Source organism: Mesocricetus auratus, unplaced genomic scaffold, assembly GCF_017639785.1.
Source record: "Mesocricetus auratus isolate SY011 unplaced genomic scaffold, BCM_Maur_2.0 Super-Scaffold_6730, whole genome shotgun sequence".
NCBI lineage: Eukaryota > Metazoa > Chordata > Mammalia > Rodentia > Cricetidae > Mesocricetus > Mesocricetus auratus.
The window spans coordinates 80,386,860-80,412,192 of NW_024429184.1; the positions used below are offsets into that span (position 1 = coordinate 80,386,860).

The 25,333-nt window shown below is 47.2% G+C and overlaps 1 protein-coding gene across 6 annotated transcripts in view; it reads right to left on the reverse strand.

Annotated features, from left to right (window-relative positions):
- Positions 1–547: 547 nt before the first annotated feature.
- Positions 548–25,333, reverse strand: part of Dym (dymeclin) — a 254,334-nt gene continuing 229,548 nt past the window's right edge. For all 6 annotated transcript variants that reach the window (XM_040741591.1, XM_040741587.1, XM_040741590.1 and 3 more), the window contains one exon: positions 548–907. In XM_040741591.1, the coding sequence (XP_040597525.1) occupies positions 758–907 (150 nt within the window). In that variant the 3' untranslated portion in view covers positions 548–757. The remainder of the gene's footprint in view (positions 908–25,333) is intronic.

Here is a 25,333-nt window from a genome sequence, read left to right on the forward strand (position 1 = left end):
CATGGACATGGACACATAAGAGAAGCTGCAAAAGTGACTAAAACAAAAATTTCAATATTTGAGAAGAAAAAAGATGCATAGGTTGGATGTGCATTTAGAGGAGGCTGAGGTAGGAGGATTGCAAAGTTCTAGGGCAGCCTGGGGCATATGCATAGTAAGCTTCAGTTTAGCACGGTTACAGGATGAGAACTAGCCTTAAGAAGAAAAGCAGGGTTGGAGAGTTGGTTCAGTGGTTAAGGGTACCTATTGCTCTCGCAGAGGACCTGGGTTCAGTTCCCAGCACCCACATGGCAGCTCTCAACCTTTTGTAACTCCAGGCCCTGTCTGATGCCCTCTTCTGACCTCTGTGGGCATCAGGAATGCATGTGGTACATATGTAAACATGTAGGCGAAAACTCATACACACAAAGTAGAAATAAATAAATCTAAGAACAATTAAAAGAAGGGAAATGGCATGCCCTGTTGATGTGTTTGCCACGTGCCTAAGGCACCAGGATCCCGGGGAAGCTCCAGCTTTTCGGTTAGAAGTTTAGAAACAAGCCACCTATTGAACAGCAAGTTTTCCATTTATTATTGTGCACCCCCCTTGCATTACAACCAAAGCCGAGTGATCTACTAAGTGGTGGCAAGTTCCCAATAATCACAGTGTGAGAGGGAAGCACGCTTGTGTGACCCTCCGCGGTAGAAGACACACCTCGCAGTCTGTCTGCTTCTACTCCTAGATATGTGCTGGGGGTGGGGGTGGGTGTGTCCTGCTTCAGTCAGAGTCCATGGCAAACAGCTGGATGTCCTGTGGGTTCCAGTAGAGGCCGACTGCCGAGTTGTAGACCAGAGACCAAACATAAGGGATGAAGAACTCCTCGGGCTGCTCCTCTTCCACGTATTTGAACTTCAGTTCTGGAAATTTCTGCAATGAGAACAAGATGACTCTTTATGTACAAGCAAAAGCAGTGGTGTGTGTACAGCAAGGCCCTCCCCCAGAGTGGCTATAGGCTGACAGTGCCGGGCCTTTCACAAATTTTGACTGTCCAATGGATCTGGGAGAATGTGATTGATTACCTGCTGTGCTGGCTGGATTTATGTCGATTTGACCCAAGTTAAGAGTCATCCAAGAGGAGGGAACCCCAATTTAGAAAATGTCTCCATAAGATCAGGCTGTAGGCTGGCCTGCAGGGCATTTTCTTAATTAGTGATTGTGTGTGTGTGTGTGTGTGAGTGTATGTGTGTGTGTGTGTGTGTGTGTGTGTGTGTGAAGCCCATTGTAGGTGGTGTCATCCCTGGGTTGGTGCTCCTGGGTTCTATAGGAAAAGCAGGCTGAGCAAGCCACGGGGAGCAAGTCAGCAAGCAGGCCTCCTCCATGGCCTCTGCATCAGCGTCTGCCTCCAGGATCCTGCCCTGTGGGAGTTCCTGCCCTCACTGCTTTTGATATTGTTACGTGGAGCTGTGAGTGAAATTAATCCGTTCCTTCCCAAGCTGCTTTGGTCATGGTATTTCATCACAGCAATAGAGACCCTAAGACACCTGCCACAGCAAACAATACAACGACCCTGGCTGGTTTGCTGAGGGACCTAAATGAGGTGAGGTAAAAGGAGGCAGGGCTCTACTGTGTGGCAGATAAGGGAAACACCCTCTCGTGCTCAGTGTCAAGGCCGGGCTCTTCTTGAGAGATCCTGTCTTGGGGTGTGCGTCATTTTGGAGGTGAGGATCTTTTCTCAAAAATCCTCAGCCTTCTGAGTGTATAAAGTCCATGGAGACATACAGACTTTGTTCTGGACAGGTGCTCATCTGAGTGGATGTGTCAATCTAGCTGTGTGATAAATTCTTTACAAGAAAGTCATTTATTTATTTATTTGAGACAGGGTTTCTCTGTATTGTTTTGTAGGCTGTCCTGGAACTCACTCTGTAGACCAGGCTGGCCTTGAACTCACAGAGATCCGCCAGCCTCTGTCTGCTGAGTGCTGGGATTAAAGGCGTGTGCCACCAATGCCCGGCAAGAAAATTATTTTTAATAATAATAAAAAAATGTCCTGAGCCCTGAGCTGAAGGGGGAGGCATGTTTGGCTAGGGAGCTGCTGGCTCTGCAGTCTGGCCTCACCCTATGGGGACAGAGAGAGGCCGAGGTATTTCCTCTTAGGACTGTGGGAGCTCAGGCAGGCTCTGTACAGCCTCTAGGGCCTTGAAGCACTCTTCATGGCCTCTGGCCCACAGGTTCACTTAACATTGTACCATAGCATCAGGATTTGGCTTCTAACTCAAGTTTTGTTCCTGATCTACTAATCCACCCAGAGCAGAGGCGTCTCTCCCCCTGTAGCCTGAGGAGCAGGCAGGTCTACAGAAAGCCTTTTGTCCGCTCTCCCCAGCCATGGAGGCCTTACCAGAAGAGGCTGTGCTGTGTGGCAATCTCTACTGTAGGTGGGGCAGGGAGAACAGGGACAAGCCAGGGTCCTAGGACGTAGGTGGAAGGCTGAAGGAGAGGAGGGAGCATGGCATCCAAATGCATCCACTGTGTTCAAACGCTGAGGGGCTTGCTGTGGCTCTACCCCAGAGTGCTAGTAGGTGTTCACCACCCACATGGCCAGTGACTGCTAGAAGTAATGTGCACGCGCTGAGTGCTAAGCATGTCCTAGGCTCTGCACGGGCAGATATGTGAGGTCTATCGTCTCACTGCATCTCATCACAGAGCACATTTGTTTACACAAGTGTCTGCTGCTTGGTGCCAGGAGGCCTGTGTGGGCTGGGGCCAGGGGTGCAGCAGTTCCTGTTCTCACAGGAAGTACACTCTCACGGAAAAAGAGACAAGTAGCAGTGGGGACAACAGTGAGCACTTACAACCAAGGAGTGAGAAACGGAGATGCTGCAGGGCCTGCCGTGGCAGCGTGGCCAGATGGCGTGGGAAGCATGTCCCTCAAAAAGGGACAGCCGGTGTGAATCCTGAGTCATGCTATGCTGGTACATCTAAACGTATTAACACTGGCAAATAGTGTCTGGACCTAAGACACAGACCAAGGTCTCAGGAGTCTTGGGAGGGTCTGAAGACGGGTTGGACACAAAGGGAATGCCCTGTACAGTGACCCCCACTCCAGTGTGGGAGACGGAGGCCCTATGGTTCCCTAGGGAAGGTGGAAAATTGGTCTGAACTGAAATGGTGCTACCTGGGGGATTTCAGGATTTAGGTAGAGGAGGTGCATGCACACATGCACGTGTACGCACGCACACACACACACACACACACACACACACGCACGCACGCACGCACGCACACATGCACACACACAGTCTATAGGATTTTACACAGTGCCAGACTCAGACCCCCAGAATTCTAGAACGATCTAAGAACGACAGAGTTAAACAGGTATTATTTTGCGGTGAAGAGCGTTCTGCGTTCCAATCGAAAAGCACATATTGTTCTTAAAGAGGAAGGGCTCTGGCCTTTGATGACACTGCCACACACCACAGGCAGTTAGTTCTACCTGCTATACTGTAGTAAAACCAGCTCCTTACTGTTTGCACAGGAGTATCACATATGGACAAGGACTAACCATTATTGTTGTAATCTGTGAAAAATCAGCACTTGCAGCGACAGGGACAGACAGAAGCCACCACCAAGTAGCAGTTCTCGGCTTCATTCAAGGACTACTCCCCACACAGCCTTGGGCTGGGCAGCACAGTGTCCTGCTGAGGCGGGATCACTCCTATAACAATAGAAGGGTCAGCTGGGTCAGCAGGCTCTGTGCCTACCTCAAGGACCCAGAGCCATTGGATGGGGTAAGGCTAACTGTCCTGAGTCCCTAGTCCCCACCGGACTGACCATGTCAGTTAGTAGAGGAGTGTCTGAATTCAAGACACTCGGACACTGAGCTTAGATCCAGTTCTCTGAGGAACCACTCAGGATTAGCTCTGGGCAGAAGCTGGCACACTGCTACTCCTTATAGCACCGACATTTCTGTGTGGCAATGCAGTCAGTAAACAGTCTGGGTTGTTTGTTTTTGTTGTTGTTGTTAGAATTAAAAATGACTTAAGGTCTTGGGAGGGAACATGAGGCCACCCACCTTTGTGAGGCCATTGTCTGTATGTCTGAGGAGACTGGGCCTGCTCACCCAGAAAACTTACAGCTGAGCTGCAGAGAGCTAAGCAAGAGCTTCTGGCTGTCACCAAATGTACCTACTCTCACAGCTCTGGGAAATTCTGTGACTGACTTGTTGGAAGGGTGTGAGTCAAAGATAGTCTTGGCATATGGCAGCTGTGGAAAGGGCAGAAATCACCCAGCAGCCCTGGGCGGTCAATCACACCAACAGTTACAAACCAGATCCCTCTCGCTATCTTCAAAGGTATAAAATGAGGACTGTTCCTCTCATCTCAAGTAAACAATTTGGCCAGAAATAGCCAAAGCTCCCACGTATTGGAACAGTCTCATTGTCAAGAGTTGTCCATAAGGGCCAGTGCATGCTGGGGACATCACTAGGGAATGTCCTAGCACTCACTAGGACAAGCTGTCAACAGCAGATATGGGTAGATTTTATAACCAAGCTATTCTTCAAGCTAAGCAATGATTACTTCAATAGAAGTTCTCCATAACACCTCAGTGATTATTTTCTAGCACTAGGGAGGCAGAGGCAGGAGGATCTCTGAGTTCAGGACCAGCATGGTCTATATAGCGAGTCTCCAGAATTGGGAGATTATGGCAAAGCAATTTCTAGCTAACATGATTGATTACATTTATCAGGCATATTAAAATGTTTTTATGTATTCATTTAATCTCCGAAGCAATGAGAAAAACTATCCAGGAGACACATTTAAATCTTCCTCTCCACTTTTCTCCCTGCTTCTCCTCTCCACTCTCCTCCTCCTTTCCTTCCCTCTTCAGATATTTCCTGAGGGGAAACAGTACAATAAGCACAAGACCGAAGGTTCGGCTGTGGCTAAGGTGTGTCCAGGCCCCAAGTACAAGAGGATAAATCTGTCTCATTACTGGTGACTTCGGAAGTCTTGTCCCTTGCTCATACTCGGGCTAGAATATGGTTCAGTACTATTCTCTGGGATTTTGCATTTAACTGTCTGAACTTCACACTATACGACACTCAGCTGAGGGAAGCTGTGTGATGACATAAGGGCCTAGCAGAATGCCTAACACAGAGCAGACACCCAGTGAACCCTGGCTGTTGTTCCTGACAGAAAGCAATACACAGTGACCAAACATAAGAGACCAGAAATACTGTGACTGAGTCCATTTCTCCCATGGCCACTGACATTTCTAAGGAACAAAAGTGAAAGGAGCTGGGCCTGAGGAATGGTCTCCATCCTTTTCTCAGGAGCAGGTCAACAGGAGGGAGAGAATGGCCCCGAGGCCACTTCTACCATTTATGTGAAATGGGGACCATGACATAGGTATTCATAGTCTTCTTGTAAGATTATGTGGCACCTTCAGCAATATTCAAGATGGGTCTGGGTTGTGAAGCAAGTCCTGTAAGCTGCATGGGACTGGGTAGGTGGGTCCCACTCAGGGAGGGCCCTAGCATTTCTGCTGGGAGTCTTCAGGGACAGCTCAGCAGAGTGCTTGGGGATGTGACACTGAAGTCACCCCCCCTCATACCCCTCACACCCCTTTACCATGAGTACCTTACTGAAAAGAAATGTGGTATCCCCCAGCCCATGGGCTTACTGTTGTCTCGGCCCTCAGTGGTGCATTGGGGCTGATCCTGGTTTTCATTTATTTCCCATGAAACCACAGGATAGGCTTTCAGAAACCAGGAACTTTCTGAGCATATGGCATATCATTGACAATTGCTGACCCGAATGAACAAAGGACTTCATATCTACACAATAATCTCTGGACAGGTCTTATAGACACTACTGTACAGAAAGAGAAGTGATGGTCCACCAACCTAAGTCACCTGCCAAAGGGGCCATGGCCAGCAGAATGTGGGGCTCTCAGACCAAGCCTTGGGGTATCCACCCTCAGACCATCTGCAGCTAGGGGGATGAGGTTTCCATGTCTTCCAAGAAGCTCTCCTCAATAGTCTCCTTCAACCTTGGTGCCTGGTGTCTTCTGTTTTCTAGCGGCCAGGCCAGGGCCAGGAGAGCAAGCCAGGCAGCTCAGAGTATTTCCCTGGAACTTTGGCCTCTCACTGTGTGTAAAATGTAGGACTTATAAATTCCTCTCAATTCTGACCTGCCACCAAATGACCTTAGAGGGGTGTCCTAGCCCTCTTTACTCCTTGCCATGCCTGCTGAGCCCACTGTAACCTTAGAGTCAAGCCAGCACAGGTTTTACACAGCTAGCTTCACAGCAGACACCTATGCTCCCCAATGTCGCCTGTACTGGCCATTCAACTGATGATCTTATCTTCAAGGCCAATTCTTCTAACCGTCTAAGACCAAGACGATAATAAGATGTTGTTGAGTGACTCAGTAGTATAGGAACTTATTACTAAGTCCTTTAGATCTTAGTGTCAGCATGTTGACTGGTGAAGATCTGATCATTTTACAGTGTTTCCAAACTCAGGTCTCCTGAGTACGCATCACCAGTCACAGGAAAGCAGAGGCCAGAGACAGAACAGCATGACAAATGGACACACTGCCACCACTGGGGAAGAAGACTTTGCATATGGACACATCACACATGTCTCCGAGACCACAGCATAACACCCTTTCTCTGTGTCTGTTGTCTTCCTCCTTGGGGGAATGACTGAATTGTGAGCTATATTTCCTGGGTTCTTTCTGGAATCTTCACCAGCAGGTCACATGGTTCACAAAGGACTGATGAGCAAATAGCAAAGAAAACAGAGACCTGTTTTCCAGACTGGTGACATGAGGCAAACACTCGAAAGCTCAAGGTAAAGTCCCTTCTACTGGAATGGTTTGTTTGTACGCCTAGCTGACTGAGGACTCCTAAGGAGCAGAAAATGGGCATAAATGGTAAGAGTTTTCAAAATGCTTTCAGCCAACCTGGTGCCTGTGTATACAGCTGCACAAACTGGGTCTGCACTACAATTGCCAGGCCCCCACAGGCCCACTACCACACCTGTCTGGTTAGCTACAGAGACTTGAACAGGTACTGTAAGGCCACGTGCTTCTCTGAGATGCCTGGGAATGCTCGAGAGCCAAGGGAAAGAAGGGTAAAAGGCTTTATTTAGAGCTTAAGACAGCAGGGACACATTTTGTTAAGAAGCAGTCCAATAATGTCATGTCTGAAAGTCAAACCAACAACCCAGAAAGAGTCATCTTTCCCTTTACATTCCTTTGCAAGCCTATGGAGAACAATAATGCCATCCTGTGTGGCTGAGGGACATCAAGCTTCCTTACTGGGGAGAGTGTCCCTATCCTCGACACCCCAACAAATGCTATTTGGCAGCGGCAGGCCAGCTGTGGGTCAGCAGACACCCCAGGCCATCCCAGCTCTAACATCAGTCCAGTCGTTTGCTTCTTCTTCCCTACTCTGTCTCTCTGGCACATCTTAGGGCCCCGTGTGGCTCCTGCCAGTGACTTTTGGGTTACTTTGTCCTGAGGACCCTGTGTCCTGGGAAGGGACAGGCGTTTGAGAGGGACAAGGGGCTGTCAGGCGGGCCAGGAGCTGTCTGGCCCTGGCCAGCCCGGAGCAGCAGCAGGCTCCGTCAGCCCAGGTGGTTCTGGTGGCCGACTTTCACACCTCTCTTCATGGTTCCTGGCCTTCGACTTGGTCCCCACACGGGAGAAAACCGACCTTTGAAGCTAGAACTTGGACTTAGTCCAGAGCTGCTACTCACAGCAACACTGCTATTTTGAGGTAACGCTAGTGGGGCTGGATCTTTTTTTTTTTAATCTATTGGCTCTAGTGAAATCAACCTACCACAGTGGGACATCCGGACGCTCAGCTCAGAGACAAAGCAGAAGTCTGATTTGGCGGAGAGACTTGGATGTAGCAAGCACACCAAAAGTCTACAGCCTGCCTGTTGTCAGTCATGTGATCTGGTGAAAACCCACAGGAAGTCAGCGAGCAGATGCAGGGTACAACTGTAATAATTTCATTACTACACGAGTTCAGTGGAGACGTCCAGCTCCCACCTAAAGCCTATACAGATAGCATCAGACATCCAGCAAGTACCTGGCATGGCGCCAGGAAGTTAATGCAATTTACAACCAACACAGCTACCCAGCACACTAAAAAAGTTTTCTGCACACAGTAAGTAGCGTAGACAAGTAGAGGGTGGCCACTGGGCCCGAGGCAGTCAAAACTGGCTGGCAGCTAGGGTGGACTGGGACTGGGACTGACCAGCAAGTCACTGTCCACCATGCTGGTTTGTGGTGGGCTGTCCACTTAGACAGTGGAAAGGTGGCTGTCACAAGGCAGCAAAGAAAACTGTGAAGCCCATTGTTGCATTACAGATGTGGGGATCATATAGCCTCCTGCCATTCCCCTACCTCAGATTATCAAGGTGTAACTTCCACCTGTACCCTGTCATCGAGCAACCACTGCATCTGGGTACTGCATTTGGGGCAGCAGAGGGGAAAGAGGGACACAGAGGAGAGAAAGGGGCCATGCTCTGTGTAGACCTGTGTGGGTCACAGCAGGAGTCACGGGTGCTGGCAGAGCATGGTAAGCTGGGAGGAAGAGGTACCGGAAGACTCAGGTTGGTCCTGGTTAATATTGGGACCAGAAGAGTTAGGTTGGAAGAAACAGTGACCTGACTAACTTGGAAGCATTGATGCCATAAATTCATCTGATTATTGGTTGAGCAAAACGGAAGGACAGAATGAGTTGCCAATGTCTCAAGACTGCAGCCACCAGCAGAAAGAGGATAAGCACTGGGTATGGGCACTGAGGGCAAGGTGCATCTACTCATGAATTCGTGATTACTAGTTTTGCTTCAAAAACTTTTATACATTATTTAATCATCTTATGTGTATAGGTGTTTTGTGTGCATGTATGTATGTGCACCAGGAATGTGGCTGGTGCTTGCAGAGTCCAGAAGGGGGTGTCAAGGTCCCTGGACTGCAGTTAAGAACGGTGGTGAGTCACCACACAGGTAGGGAATCCAACTGTAAGAGCAGACAGTGCTCTTAGCCACTGAGTCATCTCTCCAGCCTTTATTTTTACTTTTGAAATAGTAGGGGTCTTACTATGCTGTCCAGGCTGGCCTCAAATACTTGCAATCCTAGCACTTGGGTAGGTGAGACACAAGGATCCCAAGTGAGTGAGTTCTAGGATAGCCTGGAGTATATAATAAGACACTGTCTAAAAACAAACACTGCTGTCTTAGTACCTCTAGGGACACACCTCCTCTATCAAGGCCACACCTCCTAACTTCCCAAGCAGTTCCACCAATTGGACACCAAGTATTCAAACATAACAGCCTATTCCTATTCAAACAACCTCAACATAGATAAACAAAAGAAGACACAAAGCTATAAATATGAAGCCCATAATCAGGTGGCTCAGAAGGTCATAATATCCTACTTGTCCAGGAATATAGTGTTAGCTATGCAGGAGGCTAACTGGGGCTCTCCAGTTAGCAGGCACAATCCATTTGGAGTTCAGATGGCCCCACCGCTTCTGAGTGTCTACAACGAGCCTAATGGCTTTTATCACAGAGTCCAGGGTCTTAGGGAGAGTGAAGACAGAAAGTTGATACACCCCACAATGACCAGCAAATCACTGTGCTTTGCTGTTGCTGTTCTTACTTTCATTTTTAGAAATGCATTTATTATGCTAGCTTTTAGTATCACATTAAATAATGGGTTTATGACATGTTCATCCATGTACACAGTGCACTGCACTTTGATCATACCTCTTCCAGCCAGAACTTAAGCTCGATGAGTAAAGCCTGGGCGGGCTTCCCCACTGCGACCTTGCTCCACAGGCAGAGAGGCCCAAGCAAAGGAGAGCCCTCCTTCAGTTTTTTTGTTTTTTGTTTTTTGTTTTTTTTTTTTTTTTTGGTTTTTTGAGACAGGGTTTCTCTGTATTATTTTGGAGGCTATTGGTCCAGCCCGGCCTTGAACTCACAGAGATCCGCCTGCCTCTGCCTCCCGAGTGCTGGGATTAAAGGCGTGCGCCACCACTGCCCGGCTTGTTTTTGTTTTTAAAGATTTATTTATTATATATACAGTGTTCTACTGCATATATTCCTGCACACCAGAAGAAGGAACCAGATCTCTTACAGATGGTTGTGAGCCACCATGTGGTTGCTGGGAATTGAACTCAGGACCTCTTGAAGAGCAGCCAATGTATTTAAGCTCTGAGCCGTCTCTCCAGTCCCTGTCTTCAGTTTTGAAAGTCTCATTGCTGGGTGCTCCTGGCTCCCTGGAGCAGAAGGAAAGGTAGGCCCTCTGGCTACAGGGGCTGGAGGTGGGACTGGCTGGTGTGGTGTGGCCAGTAGCAGCTCAGGTACATAGCACAGAATTTTCTGTACCACTTTTGCTACGAGCTGGCCCAGGGGGGGACTCAGAGACAATAGAACTGTGCCCTTCCCTTCTGAGGGGAGCTTATCAAAGAAAGGAGCCAGATACTTGGCAGGCAGTACGTGAGGTCTGCCTAGAACACCAGACTCCTCCAGGCCCAACAGATATGCCCCTTAGTGGGCAAGAACATGGCCAGAGGCTTGAAAGGACAGAGTGATATATATATATATCCACTCATAATAAAATAGGAGCCGAGCGTGTGGGGCTGGAGAGATGGCACAGTGGTTAAGAGCACCGACTGCTCTTGCAGAGAACCCAGGTTTGGTTCCCACCATCCTCGTGGCTACTCACAATCATCTTCAACTCCAGTTCTAAGGAAGGGATCTGATGCCCTCTCCTGGCCTCCACAGGGACCAGGCATGCAAGCGGTGCACAGACAGACATGGAGGCAAAATACCCATACACACACAATAAAGTCAGTTATTTATAAAGATTAAAAAAGAAAGCTTGGGAGGGGTCCCGCACACTGGGAGAGTTAGTGGAGCAGTGTCCCAGAGTTACCTGGGACAGATGGGCTTTATGGCGTTCATGGTGCTAAGGAGAAATGAGCTGTGTGTTTGGAACTCGGAGATACTTCAGTCTGCTTGTATGTCACTATTATGACTGTGTCACCTGAAGGAGCCTGCCCTCAGACATGGGCCATGGTATAGATGGCAATGTTGCCTTTTACATAGCTATCATTATGGTAAAGGAAGTGAACCCTCTTACAAATGCACTGGTTACGGGGTGAGGAGATAGAGTGAAGCATTTTCAGCAAGTTCTTTATCTCAGACTCTTGTTCAGGTTTCAGTGTGGGTAAAGAAGGCATAGCCGGGTGGTGGTGGAGCACACCTTTAATCCCAGCACTCAGGAGGCAGAGGCAGGCGGATCTCTGTGAGTTCGAGGGTGGGCTGGACCGACAGCCTCCAAAACAATACAGAGAAACCCTGTCTCTAAAAAAAAAAAAAAAAAAAAAAAAAAAAAAAAAGAAGGCAGTGAGGCAGTGCATGGCCTCGAATGTTGAACTGCTTATCTGCAATCATTTGTCTTCACGCTGATTTTTCCAGACTAATTTGTGAAGGGGGGGGAGGTGAGTGGAGAATTCGAAGCAGGTTCTGTGCATGAAATGACATGCAGAGGATGACGAGATGTGGACAGACAGAAGACTCAACAGTGACCTCCAGCTTTTGTCATCTATGTTGTAGAGGTATTTGGAAAGGGACTCCCAGCGAAGACAGACTGAGCTAAGATGCTGTCTGTACCTTCTGAGGAGTTTGCTCCTCTGAACATTCTTTAGATTTAAGTTGCAAGCAAATTTGATGGTCCCTGAGTTTCCACAGAAGCCTTGTCACTGTTAGCTGGCCTGCCTTGGTCATTCCTTAGCAAGAAGGGGGAGTCTCATGTGGCCAGTATTCCTTGGGGCCCATCTCAGTGAAGGGTTCTCCTCTGCTCACGGGAGGGCCCTCCTGCTCTGGGCAGTATGTGGAAAGCTTCATGGCAGCTAAGCTGCCTTCTTCAATACACAGGAAGGGGATTACACTGAAAACCCATGTGAGTGAGTGTGTGTGAGTATGTGTGTCTCGGGTGGAACCTAGAGCCTAGTGATTGCCAAACAAGATCTGTGAAGGACCCACAGACCTGAATTCACAAATTTTTTTTTGGTAGGGAGGCTTTCTGACATAGGTCTCACTCACTCTGTCACCTGGATTGGTGTGGAATTCAGTGTGTAGCTCAGGGTAGCCTTGAACTTGTGGCAACCCTCCTGTCTTAGCTGCTTAGTACTGGAATTACACATATGAGCCACCACACATAGTTCCAAATCTACAATTCTGACATTTTATGGCACAAAAGCAGAAGGAATGAAACCTTTGTGCTTCCCATGGATGGCTTTCCCAGTGACCCAAGTGAGATCCATGTAGGCTGAGCTTGACCCATGTGTCCCCTGCCTGGTGATATGTGGTTACCCAACACAAGCCATCTCTGAATTCAAAGCATGCCACATAATTTGTTTATATTTGCAAAGCCAGGATGACTAACCAATCTCAGAAGTCAGTGTTCTTCACCACTGTCCAGGCTGGCCCTGCAAGGCAGACAGCAAGGCTAGGTGGATACACAATTCCTGAGGGTTTCCCTAAACACTCTGGCAAGCCACGCCCATCTCTTCAGCTCCTGCCTTTCCTGAAACAAAACAGTCACCCAAAGAATCAAGGAACCCCAGAGGCACTTGGAGTCCCTTTACTCCAGCGCTGTCACAGAACAAGCAGAGAGGCCATTAGCACTGTCACATTGCTAATACTGCCAACTCTGCTTTCAAAACAACATCAGAGACAGGATAATAAGCAAGGACAGGAGATGCCATCACAGATCAAATACAATCCAGGATCCAGACTCAGATGGATGCCACCAAGGAAAGAACCTGCAGAAACCCAGTGACAGCAGAAAGTAGCATGCATCTATGAAGTCTTTCCCTATTCTTTCTCATTCACAATTCCTGTTTTATGCTTTTCTGGGCCAAAAGGTGGAGCCAGGTGTGTCCAACCATTTGACCCTGTAAAACATGATGTTGTCAGCTACAAAATTCAAGCTGGAGAACTTCAAGTCAAATCTTAAAAAGCTTACAATTATTTTTTTCTTTAAATAACTCATTTTATATACATTGGTCTTTTGTCTACATGTGTGTTTGTGTGATGGTGTCAGATTTCTTGGAGTTACAGACAGTTGTGAGCTGCCATGTGGCTACTGGGAATTGAATCCAGGTCCTCTGGAAGAGCTGTCAGTGCTCTTAACCACTGGGCCACCTCTCCATCCCAAAAGCTTACAATTCTTTTTTTTTTTTTCTTTTGGTTTTTACGAGACAGGGTTTTAAGTTCAGGATTTTGTGCTGGGCTGGTTACTCAACTCTCCTGGGTGGCAGGGGCTTTAGGCATCCTCACTCTGGGCTAACCATAAAAACTGGCTGTCATATCCAAAGTCAGAATTTGAACTGGTCTCAGAGCAGGTTAGACTCCGATGGTGCAGATCCACAGCCTCTAACTGTTGATGAAGGGTATTAAGTATTTTCACTTCTCACATTTTTATGAATGACAACAAGACAGAAGGCAGTTTCACAGAAAAGCATGCTCTACGTGGCAAAGCAGTGACTCAGCTAGGATACGACACCAGAGAAGAGACAGCACACGCTGTGAGGATGGCTGGTCTCTGTGGGCTCAGCCTCCCACTGACTGCTCAGATACTGGCCACAGGGTCACAGGTGAGCATGCACAGCCTATGGGCAGAGCGGCAGGATGGTAGCCAGGCAAGGAGCTGGAGACCACGGTGTTTTAACTGTCTCTACATGGTGGCTCTGGATGATCAGGATATGGAGTTGAGATGTGTAACCCCAAATGTCCACTCAGGGCCAGGGGCTTGCAAGCAACTGTGGCATGACACCTTCAGTCTGAAAGCTGAAGCTGTGCCAGGCATAAAACTGACATCTGCCATTTCATTTCCCCAGCGGAGATAGATTGCAGGCAGCAAAAGACAGGTAACTGGCAGTGAATGCTCTCTATGGCAACCGTCGTATTTACCAATTATTTGGAATTGAATAAATATATGGAGGAAGCACAAACGTCTATGACCAGTACTGTGGTCATCTAGGCTGTGAGTAGCGGGGAAATGAGTCTAGCAGGCTCTGACAGTAGACGAGTCAGACTCCTCTACAGAGTCACCTCATTTGCAAACTATTGCAGCTGATGAGGCCTGCTCTATGCAGTGAGGAGGAGGCGGCTGCAGACTGGCCAGGATACTGAAGTGGTCCCGGTAGGCAGGCTGTGCTGGCTGGACTCAAACCTTACTCTTGCTACATGATGCTGCAGAAGGACCCAAGGAGCCCATGCTCTGCCTGCAAGGATGGGCAACTGGAAAGCAGGGCGCTCTCTCCTTCTGTTGTGGGCTCTATTGTTTACTTTAAGCAGGAGAACACCTGCAGGTGGAGCGAGCTTGCAAAGGCCAGCAGTCCTTCCCACAGCACGAGGAGCCACGGTTTAGAGCACAGGCTTCGGCTGCTCCAGCTTCTCATCTGCCAACAGAGACAGAGGCACGTGCGCTTATCTCCTCCTCTGTGTTCAGGGGACAGCCATGGATAATTCAATTGCTTACACACTGCAAGCATGAAAATGAAACAAAATTGGAATTTACCTTGAGAATGATCACAAAGTATCTCCAAGGATCTCTCAAAAAGGGAATTCTGAATTTGAACAATTAACTTTCTGTATTTTAGAAACTGATCCAGGAAGCAAACAAAAAAAGATCCTTTTATTTGGATTTATTTAGAGCAAGGAATACAGAATATATTTTGTATTAAAAAAATCAAGATTCTGTTCTGTCCAAATTAAAAACAAAACAAAAAACAAGCAAAGAAACAAAAACCAAGGTGAAAATTGTACAATCAATGACCGCTCGGCATCGAGGCCTTGAAAACACTGCTTTAGAGACTCAGCTAAAGAAGAGAGAGTGCTGGGCTTATCCGGGAGCAGTTCACCTGTGGACACATCTACAAGTCCTCTGACTCTACCCAGCATGTAAGAACTCTGATGAAGAAGGATGCTGTTAGATAAGGGCCAGGAAAACTGTCTTGCCAGGCTAGGGTCTGAACGTCTGTGTCCGACCTCTGTGCACTTGGGGGTTGACAGGTCACGAGGGACCACGGGCAAGATTAGTGACCTACTAAAAGAGACCCCAAAGAGCTAGCTATGGCCTTCCACAGTTAGGAGGGTGAGACCTAGATACCAAATCTTCCAGTGCTTTGTCTTGGATTTCCGGCTCCCAGAGCTGGGAGAAATTGAGTTCTGTTGTTTATAAGCAGTTTCCAGGATTTTGTTTAGCAGCCTGAACAAGACAAAAGGTGACCTGTCCACCCTTCCTTCGTTTTGTTAATTATAACTATATATATGTATATATAGTTCTTTGTCATCTGGCTGACGGGTAGGTCTTCATGATTACTTATGATCACACTGGGATCCTAATCAAATGGCCAATCCTTGGTTGTTTTGCTGGCTCTTCTGGTGGTCGGAGCTCAGTGGCAGCGGGAAGTGAGGGTGCAGATACACTATACTTGGCTGCTCTGTGGGGGAGGGGTCTGTAGGCCAAACACTCGGTCTGGGACAAACACCGGCATGCGCAGAAGGAGAGAGGACAGCTGAGTGGACTCTGTGTACCCGCTGCCAGTTCCAGTCACTAACTAACTCATGGCCACTCTTGTCTTGTCTACCTCAGTTTCTTTCTTTTGAAATGTTTTGGTGCTAATTCTGGTCATCATAAATTTCATCCAAGTATTACCAAACTGGTAAGAATAAATGAAATTACAGGGTGACCCTTTGTACCATAAAAGCATTTATAAGAAATATGAAACAGTCTCTGACCTTTGGGATTGCACCATTTCCTTGGAGAACTAAGATAAAGGCAAATGGGAGAAATCACTAAAGCATTCTCTAATGTGGCTTAATGTGACCAGGTATCTTGTAGGTGTCACATAGTAGTGGCCCACTCTGGTCCTTGTGGCCGTATGCGACCTTCAGCTTTGCTTGCTACCTATGCTCATCACAACCACCAGCCTCTTCACAGAGGAACCCAGGTCCTCTGTACCCTTTACAGTCATGTCTACCTCCCACATCTACTGTGACTCTGGGACAGTCTTGAAGAAGAGGGTGTTAGGAAGGCACTCTGTGGGCAGAGAGAATTAATCAGAAGTGGATCCAAGTAAGAACAGATTTGGAACTTCCCACACAGGGTGGTGAGGGAGTATGAGCAAAAAGACTCATCATGAAATGTCATGGTGACGTAAGAGCCCTTGACAGACGGCTGTGATAGAGCTGACAGAGCCTCTATACTGATATCCCAGCTGTGGTCAGAAGATAGCCAACACAGCCTGCTGGTAAGCGCCTGTAATCCCAGAACTTGGGAGTCGGAGGCAGGAGGTTCAGGAGTCAAGGCCAGCCTCATAACTATAAGTTTCAGGCTCCATGAGATCTGAAATAAACAAACAAATGAACAGCCAAACAACAAAGGACAGGGCAGTTGTGATGAGGCCTGAAAAGGGAGAAATTAAACAGGTTTTAAGGAGGAGGTGGTAAATGAGGGTGCTGTGTAAATAAGGTAGGACCTGGGCATAGAGAGGGGAAGGGGAGGACATGGCAGACAGGACTAACATAAGAACGACCACAGGTACACATGGAGGCTGACAGCCAGAGACTCCCTGTGTGGAGTACAGAGATGGGCTACATGAAGTAAGCCCAAGCCTAGGCCACAACCAGTGCCATGAAGTGAGCTGGACTGTGACTGGAAGGCTCTAGAAAGGAAACGGTCCACAGGGTTTGTAGGTGGAACAGTCCCTAGAGGAAGAGCAAGAAGAGAAGAGTGTCACAGGGAACCAAGAAGGGAAAGAACAAGGAGACTAGGAGGGGAAAGGAGATATGGCCAGGATGTTGCTTCTGCAGAGGTCAGGGGTTGATCCTGTTTACTAGGAACAAAGAAGACAAACAGAATTCATTTCCACCATGGGGTTTGTTCTAGTGAGCCTTTATCTCTCAGGTGTGGTTTCTGTAGCCAGGCCACCTCTGGGAATGGGTCCTGAACAGCTGACTTCATGGTGCCTGAAAGGGTACAGGGGACACTGGAGCCCAGACTGAGCAAGCTGTCTGAAGACTTGTCAAACTGTAATTCTCACTATGTTCAAGCCTAAGACGGTCTGAAAGTCTCGGTCGCCCTTTTCTAATACCGTTTCTTAGTTCTGCACTTTAATCTTAGCTCATCGGCTCTGTAAACATTAGAACCAGTAACAATGGCTTAGGAACAGCGACAGAAACCATGTCACCTAACATGACCTTTCTGCATGTTTACCAGCTCCCGCTCAGGGCCCACTGGCTAACATCTTCACCAGTCCCCAAGCCTTGACCTGTAGCTCTGGGGCCCACACAGGCCAGGTGGGGCTGCTCCCCCCTGCCCATGGGAAACCAGCGCACTCACTGCCCTTACAGGTCTAAATGCAGAAGCCTCAAGATTTCAGGGACAAGAGATGTAATGCATCCTCTCCATTGAGCTCCATTCTAGCACACAGCCACACCTGTCCCTCATGCACAGCACAATGTGTCCCCTCCCCTGGCATGACTTGGAAAGGAAACAGGAGTCCGGTGGCACAGAGGGATGAAGAGCTCCAGCTTGGAAACCTGACTCTACTTCTAGAGATGGGGGTTGAGTGATAGCAAGGGCTTTATGATGAACCCGGAAAGCCATGCAAACAAGCTGCCTTAATGTGAGGAAGAAGGCAACAGAATGCCCGCTTGACGGCTTCCTGTATGGACCTCTGTGACCACCACCACCAATGGTAACACTCTCATCTTCCTCTTTCCTCTGGGGCAAGGAAATAAATGGAAGTAAATAATCAAGACTGCTCCCAAGTACTCTCATTCAGGACAAAGACAACCATGCCTTCAGCACCCCCCCTCGGCTGTGAAGTGGCAGGCCAGATTAGGAGGATGGATGGGACATTCCTTATCCATGTTTAAAAGATCCTCAACTGCTGAAAAACTGGGCTTGTAAGTTGTCCTATTTGTTGTTGCTGTTTGTCTGCGTTTTTGAAACAGTCTCTCTTTATTATGCAGCCCTGGCTATCCTGGAACTTACTCTGCAGATGAGGCTGACCTCAAACTTGCAGAGACCCACCTCCCTCTGCCTTCTGAGTGCTGGGACCTAAGTCCATGCCACCACACGCAGCACCAATCTAACTTTATAGAAATGAGACACTAAGTGGTCACTCTGAAAGACTAGGTCTTAAATTATTTTACTTATGAATCAAATTCATAATTTACAAGCCTATATAGATTCTTATTATACAAACTATATAATTAAAAAACATTTATTTACTATACACACAGTGTTCTGCCTGCATGTATGTCTGCAGGTCAGAAGAGGGAACCAGATCTCATTATGGATGGTTGTGAACTCCTATGTGGTTCCTGGGAAATGAACCCAGGACCTCCGTAAGGCCAAGCAGTCATCTTAACCACTGAGCCATCTTTCCAGCCTATATAAAATTAATCAAAACAACTGCCACACCTATAAAGGTAGTGTCCTGGAAAGATTCTAGATTGGAAACATACATTGTGATTTCAAGTGGACTGTGACCAGGAGGGCGCAGCTGTTTGCCCAGCATGTACAAGACTCTGGGTTCAGCACCCAGCATTAGAAAGGGAGGGGGAGAAAAGGCAAAGAGGATGTTTCATGGAGCCATCTGTGATCAGTGGAAACCTCTGAGATTCCTTCCTTCCTTCCCTCCCTCCCTCCCTCCCTCCCTCCCTCCCTCCCTCCCTCCCTTGAGAAGTCTTTTCATTAGAGATGCACATAAAGGACTCTTAAAAACACTGGGAGCAGGGGAAAGTCTACAGACAAGTTTTCAATTAAAAATACTGATAACAGAATGTATAGTGAGGAAACATGGGCAAAAAAAAAAAAAAAGACAATAAATTGGTTATGATCTTCAAAGTCAGCCAGCCTGGCTCAGGCTTCTATAAACCACACCAGTGACATATTTACCTGTCTGCCTGGGGTGCTCTGTGGTTCAAATGAGCTAAGTCCTGGCAGAATTATTAGCATGCTCATGAAAATGCAGGTAAACTGCAAACTACTACACATGCAATCTGACTTTAAAGTTAGCATGCTAACCTTGCTATGCCTCTTTCCAAAATAAAATAGCAAGCAAATTCACCAACAAAGAAAATCTCTCAGCAACTCTTATCTGTCCTGGAAGGCCAGATCAGGGCCTTCAGACATCTCTGGGTTTAGGCACTTCCCCTGCTGTTTTGGCCAAGGGGCTTTACATTTCTCAAGAGAGCACCAGGCCCTGGGAGTGCCCCAACTTTCCTTCAGGGTCATGACCTCTGCAGACCTGTAAAAGTTCTTAAGGGGCACGGAGAAGCAGCAGTCGGATGTGTTGTTTTCTGTCCTTTCCAGGCTAATGAGGACAAGTGGACCTCGATTTTCACTGCTGCTGACATACTAACTTGTAGCAGTTCTTTTAAGTTGCGGCTTCTAATCTGTTATGGACTCGGGAAGCAGATGGCTAAGCTTGTTAAAACCATGTATTAGGCGAGGAGTGTCAGGCTGCAGTATGAGGCTGACGGCCCTTCTGTTTGGACTGTTCAGAATCTATGGCCCTGGTTTCCGCCTTTGTTCTAGAAAGTGAAGCTGGCAGGCAAGAGGATACAGAAGCCCCAGTCACACGGGCGGGGTAGGGGGACTGCTGCATGCTGGAGACAAGGGCTTCCCCCAGCTCACACCAGGAGGCAAGGCGGGCAACAGGGAGAAATGACCGGAGAGTGGGTGCACAGCTCGTCCAGACCACACAACTGGGGTAGCTAGCATTGATTCAGGCTTTTCCCCTCAGCACCCTCAGGCCTTCCTGGTTGCTCACTCTCCGTGCTGGTGGTTTCAAGTCTGTATTCACCCCACAGCCATTTCTCATTTTCTCAAAGTATCCCAAGGCACTTAGCACGGCAGCCTCCTTCCTTTGCTTCGGGAGCCCTCTTGCTGCTCACCTCTCCTCCTTTGCTTAAGATTCCTCCTGAAAACGAAGCAGTCTCGGTGAAGGTGCTTAGGGAAGCTGCTTTTGAAGGTTCCTTTAGAAAGTGGACCTCTCCGAGTGGGAGGGTCCTTTAAAACCCAAGTGTTAGCAGGGCGCTGCCCAGGCAGCAATACTCACCGAACAAATAAAGGAAAGGCAAGGAAATCCTATTGCAAACAGCTTTGTAGAAGAAGGAACATTAGTCACTGGATGCTGGAGAGATTTACTCCAGGGCTCAGAGGTCTGAGAAGGACTGTGCAAATACAGTATTAAATAGCACGATGGGGAGCCCATATGGTTCCTCATATATACAGTGTTTGCATCTGAAAAACCAGGACTATTGGGCTTGGGGCTCTCTCTTCAACAAGGACTGCTAACACTGAGTCTATGTGGTGGAATGTGGAGAACATGTTCGCTCACAGACTGCACAGGAGAGGGCAAGGGCACAGGTCATCAGCCACGAAGGAGAAGACTTTAGTAGCTATTGCTATTATTTTTCAAGTCTGCATCAATAAGGAGAATGCCAAATGCACACATTTGCTGAAACTGACATTTCAATTTCATGGGAGATTATAAGAAACATGAAAAGGAAGTAGACACATTCTTTGAAGATTTTCATTAGCGAAATTCCTCTAATGCCCATTATTAATAAAAGATTGCTTTCATTTCCAAAAATATGGTCTTTTTCTATAAAAATATTAAAATGGAATGGAGAATAGTAAGACCATCCTTCAGAAAAGGTACCACCCACTTTAGCTTGTGTAACATTATGAGATAGCAATTGAAACCATAGACACAATGATCTAAATCTAATTCAAGTTCACAAAGCTTATCTCCCAGTGAGGAAAAGACAGAATGATTCATTCATTCATCCCTTATGGAACCAGTATGCCTCTTCGGGGCTCAGATATGAGCAAAGCCACCAGTGGGCACAGGCTAAGTATTGGTTTTAGGACCAAAAGCACATTTGCAGCCATAGAAGCCATGGCAGACAAGGGTAGCAGGCTGCACTGATAGGAATTGTCTACTTACTTTGGGGTCTAAGATAATCAAGGCTAACATCAAATGAAAAGAGTCTCCAGAGGAGGAAAGAGAGGCAAAGAAATCCATTCCTAAATTTTATCAAGTGCATATATTAACTCTCACATATTTAATGACACACAGAGAAGGACAATAACAACAAGACTACAAAGGGACCCATTTATAGCGTCCTGTCATAGGGACTATTGAAAATTAAATAAGGCTGTCTCTAGCTGCTACTGCTATCAATTAGCCAGCAACCACTTCCACAGTCATAATGACTGCCACATGCATCCTGTGTGTTACCTCTGGGCCTGCTAATTCCAAACACAGGAGGCCAGAGCTGGAGACGGCACTGAACAGGCTAGCCTACAATGGCATGCTATGCGCCACCAATTCTGCCTCGCAAAATGAAATGATTCCATGCGTCAGAATATTTTGGATAATTTAGCCTAGTTCCTCCTTAAACATATGAACTAGATTATACACTTTGTAGTAACTTAACCTTCACTCACCCAAGTAGTTTCTCTGCCCTACAACCACAGGGGCCTCTTTTTTTTTTTTTTTTTTTTTTTTTTTTGCTTTTTTTGTTTCTTCTAGTTTCACCGAGTTTAAAAAATGCTCACTGGTCTAAGTTAGCAGCAGACTCTGCTGACAACAAGGTGGTTTGTGTCATGGTTGAGAGTTTTCATTTTTGGAAGTGAAAAACCAGTCTTGTGAAAATGAAGCTCTATCCGGAGATGATTACATAGTATGAAGGGGCCATCTTTTGCTATCTACGGATGGAGTCTTCTCGGTTCACTTCTGCTGTGCACTCCTATCCACCGCCAACCCCTGCTTGGCGTGGCTTTCCAGGGACAGGGGCCAGAAGTGTTGACTGACAAGAAAGAGTTAATGCTTCTCCTGAACTCTGGAAGAAACTAGATTTTGTCAGTGAGGTTTGGCAATGTGAGAAACCCTGTAACCAATTTCATTTCCTGATAAATAAATGGTCCACAGGAGAAAGTTGGCCAGTGAGTTTGGGAATTTTACTAAAAGCCTCCTTCAAGGAGCCAGTGTGTCTCTGCTTATCACCAAGGGGCCAGACAGCCCGCGCAACAGGAAGCAGTGAGGCTCCATTGTATCCTTGGTGGAGCAGGAGGGCCAGGGCTCCACCAGCATGCAATCCTCTGGGAAAGGGCACTGCCATGGGTGTCCTGTCCATTAGACAAGGCTTTTTAACCTGCAGGGCTGCTAACACAAGCTTGTTAAAATGACATTAGAAGAACAGGCTTAATGTCTTCGCCATTTTAACCTAATCCCCCTCATCCAGCCCCAAATGAAACAGTGTGAACATCCAGTTTAGATTTAGAGTCGGAGAAGCGCAATGCATAGAAACAAACAGCCAGCTCCACAAGATTAAGACACAGAAAGTCTGGGGGAGTTCCAAGGAATAGAAAGCATCTCAAAATACTGAAGCACATTTATCTAAAACATGAACAGCCTCCTTAAGGGTGAGACCATTTATATTAGAAGCTGAAAATGACTATCTTTGGGTTTATGCAAACTAAAAATCAACTGTCATAGGTACAGTTCTACATGTTGTACTTACACTTAAAAACTTTCTGTCAAAGGCTAGCCTCTCAGATTTACCATATGTACTCTGGGCTTGCTTACAAAGTATACACAAGTAACCCATAAAACAGTCAAAGGAACACATAAAGGCAGGGGGAGGGAAAAGCTTGAAATAATGGCTGCAGGCCCTTAATTATAAAAAATAAGGCCAACAACGTCTGAACCTCATGGACTTGGCTGGTGTGGGGAGGCCTGGAGCTGATTAGCCTCCCGTTGGCAAATGCACCCCGCGGTAACCTACAGCAGCCTGCAGCACCCCACAGCGCACACTGAGGACGCACTGGCAGTCTTCGAGGGCAGAGCGGCTCTATCTCCAGCAAAGTGATGCGCAAGGCAGACAAGGGGTGCCAGTGGGCCTGAGGCTGCCTCCGTAACCATGGAATCCATTTTCTCTTCCATGGCTTTGGGACCACAAACTGCATTCTTTTATTTCTATTTTATACTCGTGGTGACACCGAGGAGACAGACTCCAAGCCCAGACAGAGAGTTAGTATTAAATGTGCTTTCTTTCCTTTTTCCTTCCTTCCTTCTTTTTGTTTTCGATTTCTCAAGACAGGGTTACTCTGTGTAGCCTTTGCTGTCCTGGAAGTTTGTTACTTTGTAGACAGGCTGGCCTCACCTGCCTCTGCCTTCCTACTGCTGGGATTACAGGCACAGGCCACCACTGTCTGCTTTAAATCTGCTTTATTAAGGAGAAGTAATTTGATGACAAAAAAGGAAACACCAAAGATCCAGGATTTTCCCAGCTTATTTACAACTCATCTGAGATATGATCCTCTCTAGTCATGTGAGCTGAGGATGCCCACTACCACACTAGCACTCCGTTGGTATAGCACAAAAATAACTTCTAAATATTATGCTTATGAGCCATCCCAAACTTTTAAAGTAATTGACATGTATATTAATTGTGCGTGGTATAATAAATTTAGAAAATAAACAAAACCAGAAAACTAAAAAGGCACACTTTAAAAATAGGGCTGATTCCCTGTAGTAGGATTCACCAGTTTCACAATCTGAGAAGAGCAATCAGTAGTGCTCTGTAGAACAGCTACAAATGACTACTGAGTTTAATGGCCAAAAGCAAATCTGAGACCTCTAATTAATGTCCAGACCTGTTCCTTGTAAATATCCTGCAAAGAACATGAGTTTCTTATATAATAAATTCCAAGAGAACGCGAACGTTTTCTGTTTCTTCTGGAAGTGCCTGCTTTCAGACAGTCTCAAATTTAGAAGCCAGATGGGGAGAGAGGGAGAGAAGCGTGGAAGACCCAAGGGGGGACAATACTGAGGCTGCCACAGCAAAGTTCTGATGCAGCTAGCCTCAAGGCTCCAGAGAAGAGGCTATGATGAGCCCTAGGACAGGCAGCCAGGGCAGGACCCTTCAGTACACACTCACCAGCAGCAACCCAGGCCAGGAGCCTGGCTTTGATGTCTGTCTCCCTGCTGGGGAAGACTGATATTATTCTTTTGTAGGATCTGGACACATAAGAGGATGAGACACGACAGCAGGAGCAGGGAAAGCTCCTCTCAGTAGCCTTCCCTTCCTTCTGGGTTTGACTTTTGTTAAGACCAGTACCTTCCCCTATGAGGGCCAAGGAATGGGGTCCCACGGAGGAGGTGACACTGGCTGCAGATGAGCTGGAATGCAGAAGGTATTTTCCCACGACTCAGTGTGGGATACTCCTTTATTCCAACCATTATCCCTTATACTTCTCTCCAGGTTTGGGTGTGATACATTTGTGTGGATGCATGTGTCCGCATCTGTGCATGCATATGCCAGAGGTCGACATCATGTGTCTTCTATCACTACATAGTTATTTATAATTAGTTTTTACATTTACATTTACATATGTAACACACAGGCACACACACGTGCTCACATTCTGAATGTGTGCACATGCGGAGGTCAGAAGACATCTTGTAAGAGTTGGCTTTTTCTTTCCACTGTGTGATCTTTGGGGATTGGACTCAGGGTACCAGCCTGGACGGCAAGTGCCTTTATGTGCTAAGCCATCTTGCTGGCTCCACCGTATTTTCTGAGACAGGGTCTGTCACTGAACCCGGAGCTCCCTGGCTCAGCTACAATGGCTGGTTGGTGACCCTCATCCAAGAGATCATCCTGCCCCTGCACTCCCAAAGCATGACTGGCTTTTTATGTGGGTGCTGGAGATCTGCTTGTACAGTGAGTACTTTACCCACTGAGTCTGCTCCCTATCCCTCTTTCTCTGTATTTCATGCAAGGACAGGGTCACAGAGACACGCACTGTTAAAAACAAGCAAATACGGGCTAGAGAGATGGCTCAGTGGTTTAGGAGCACTGACTGCTCTTCCAGAGGACCTGGGTTCAATTCCCAGCACTCACATGGCAGCTCATAACTGTCTGCAATTCCATTTCCAGAGGGCCTGACACCCATGGCAAAACCAACGTACATAAAATAAAAATTTAAAAAAACAAGCAAATACATCCATTATAGGGGCAAGTGAATGCAGGTACAGTGTGATGCAGTGAGAGACAGAACCAGTGAGGTCCAGAGCAGAACACTTTCTGGAGCCACAAAGAACACAAATAAGACAGACAGGTACCCCATCTACCCTGTGATGAGGCTTAGGGGTGGGGAGTGATGCTATGGAATGCCATCGGCTTCCCCAAACTAAGAATTCAAGACATTTACTGCTGTGAGTTGAGGTTGT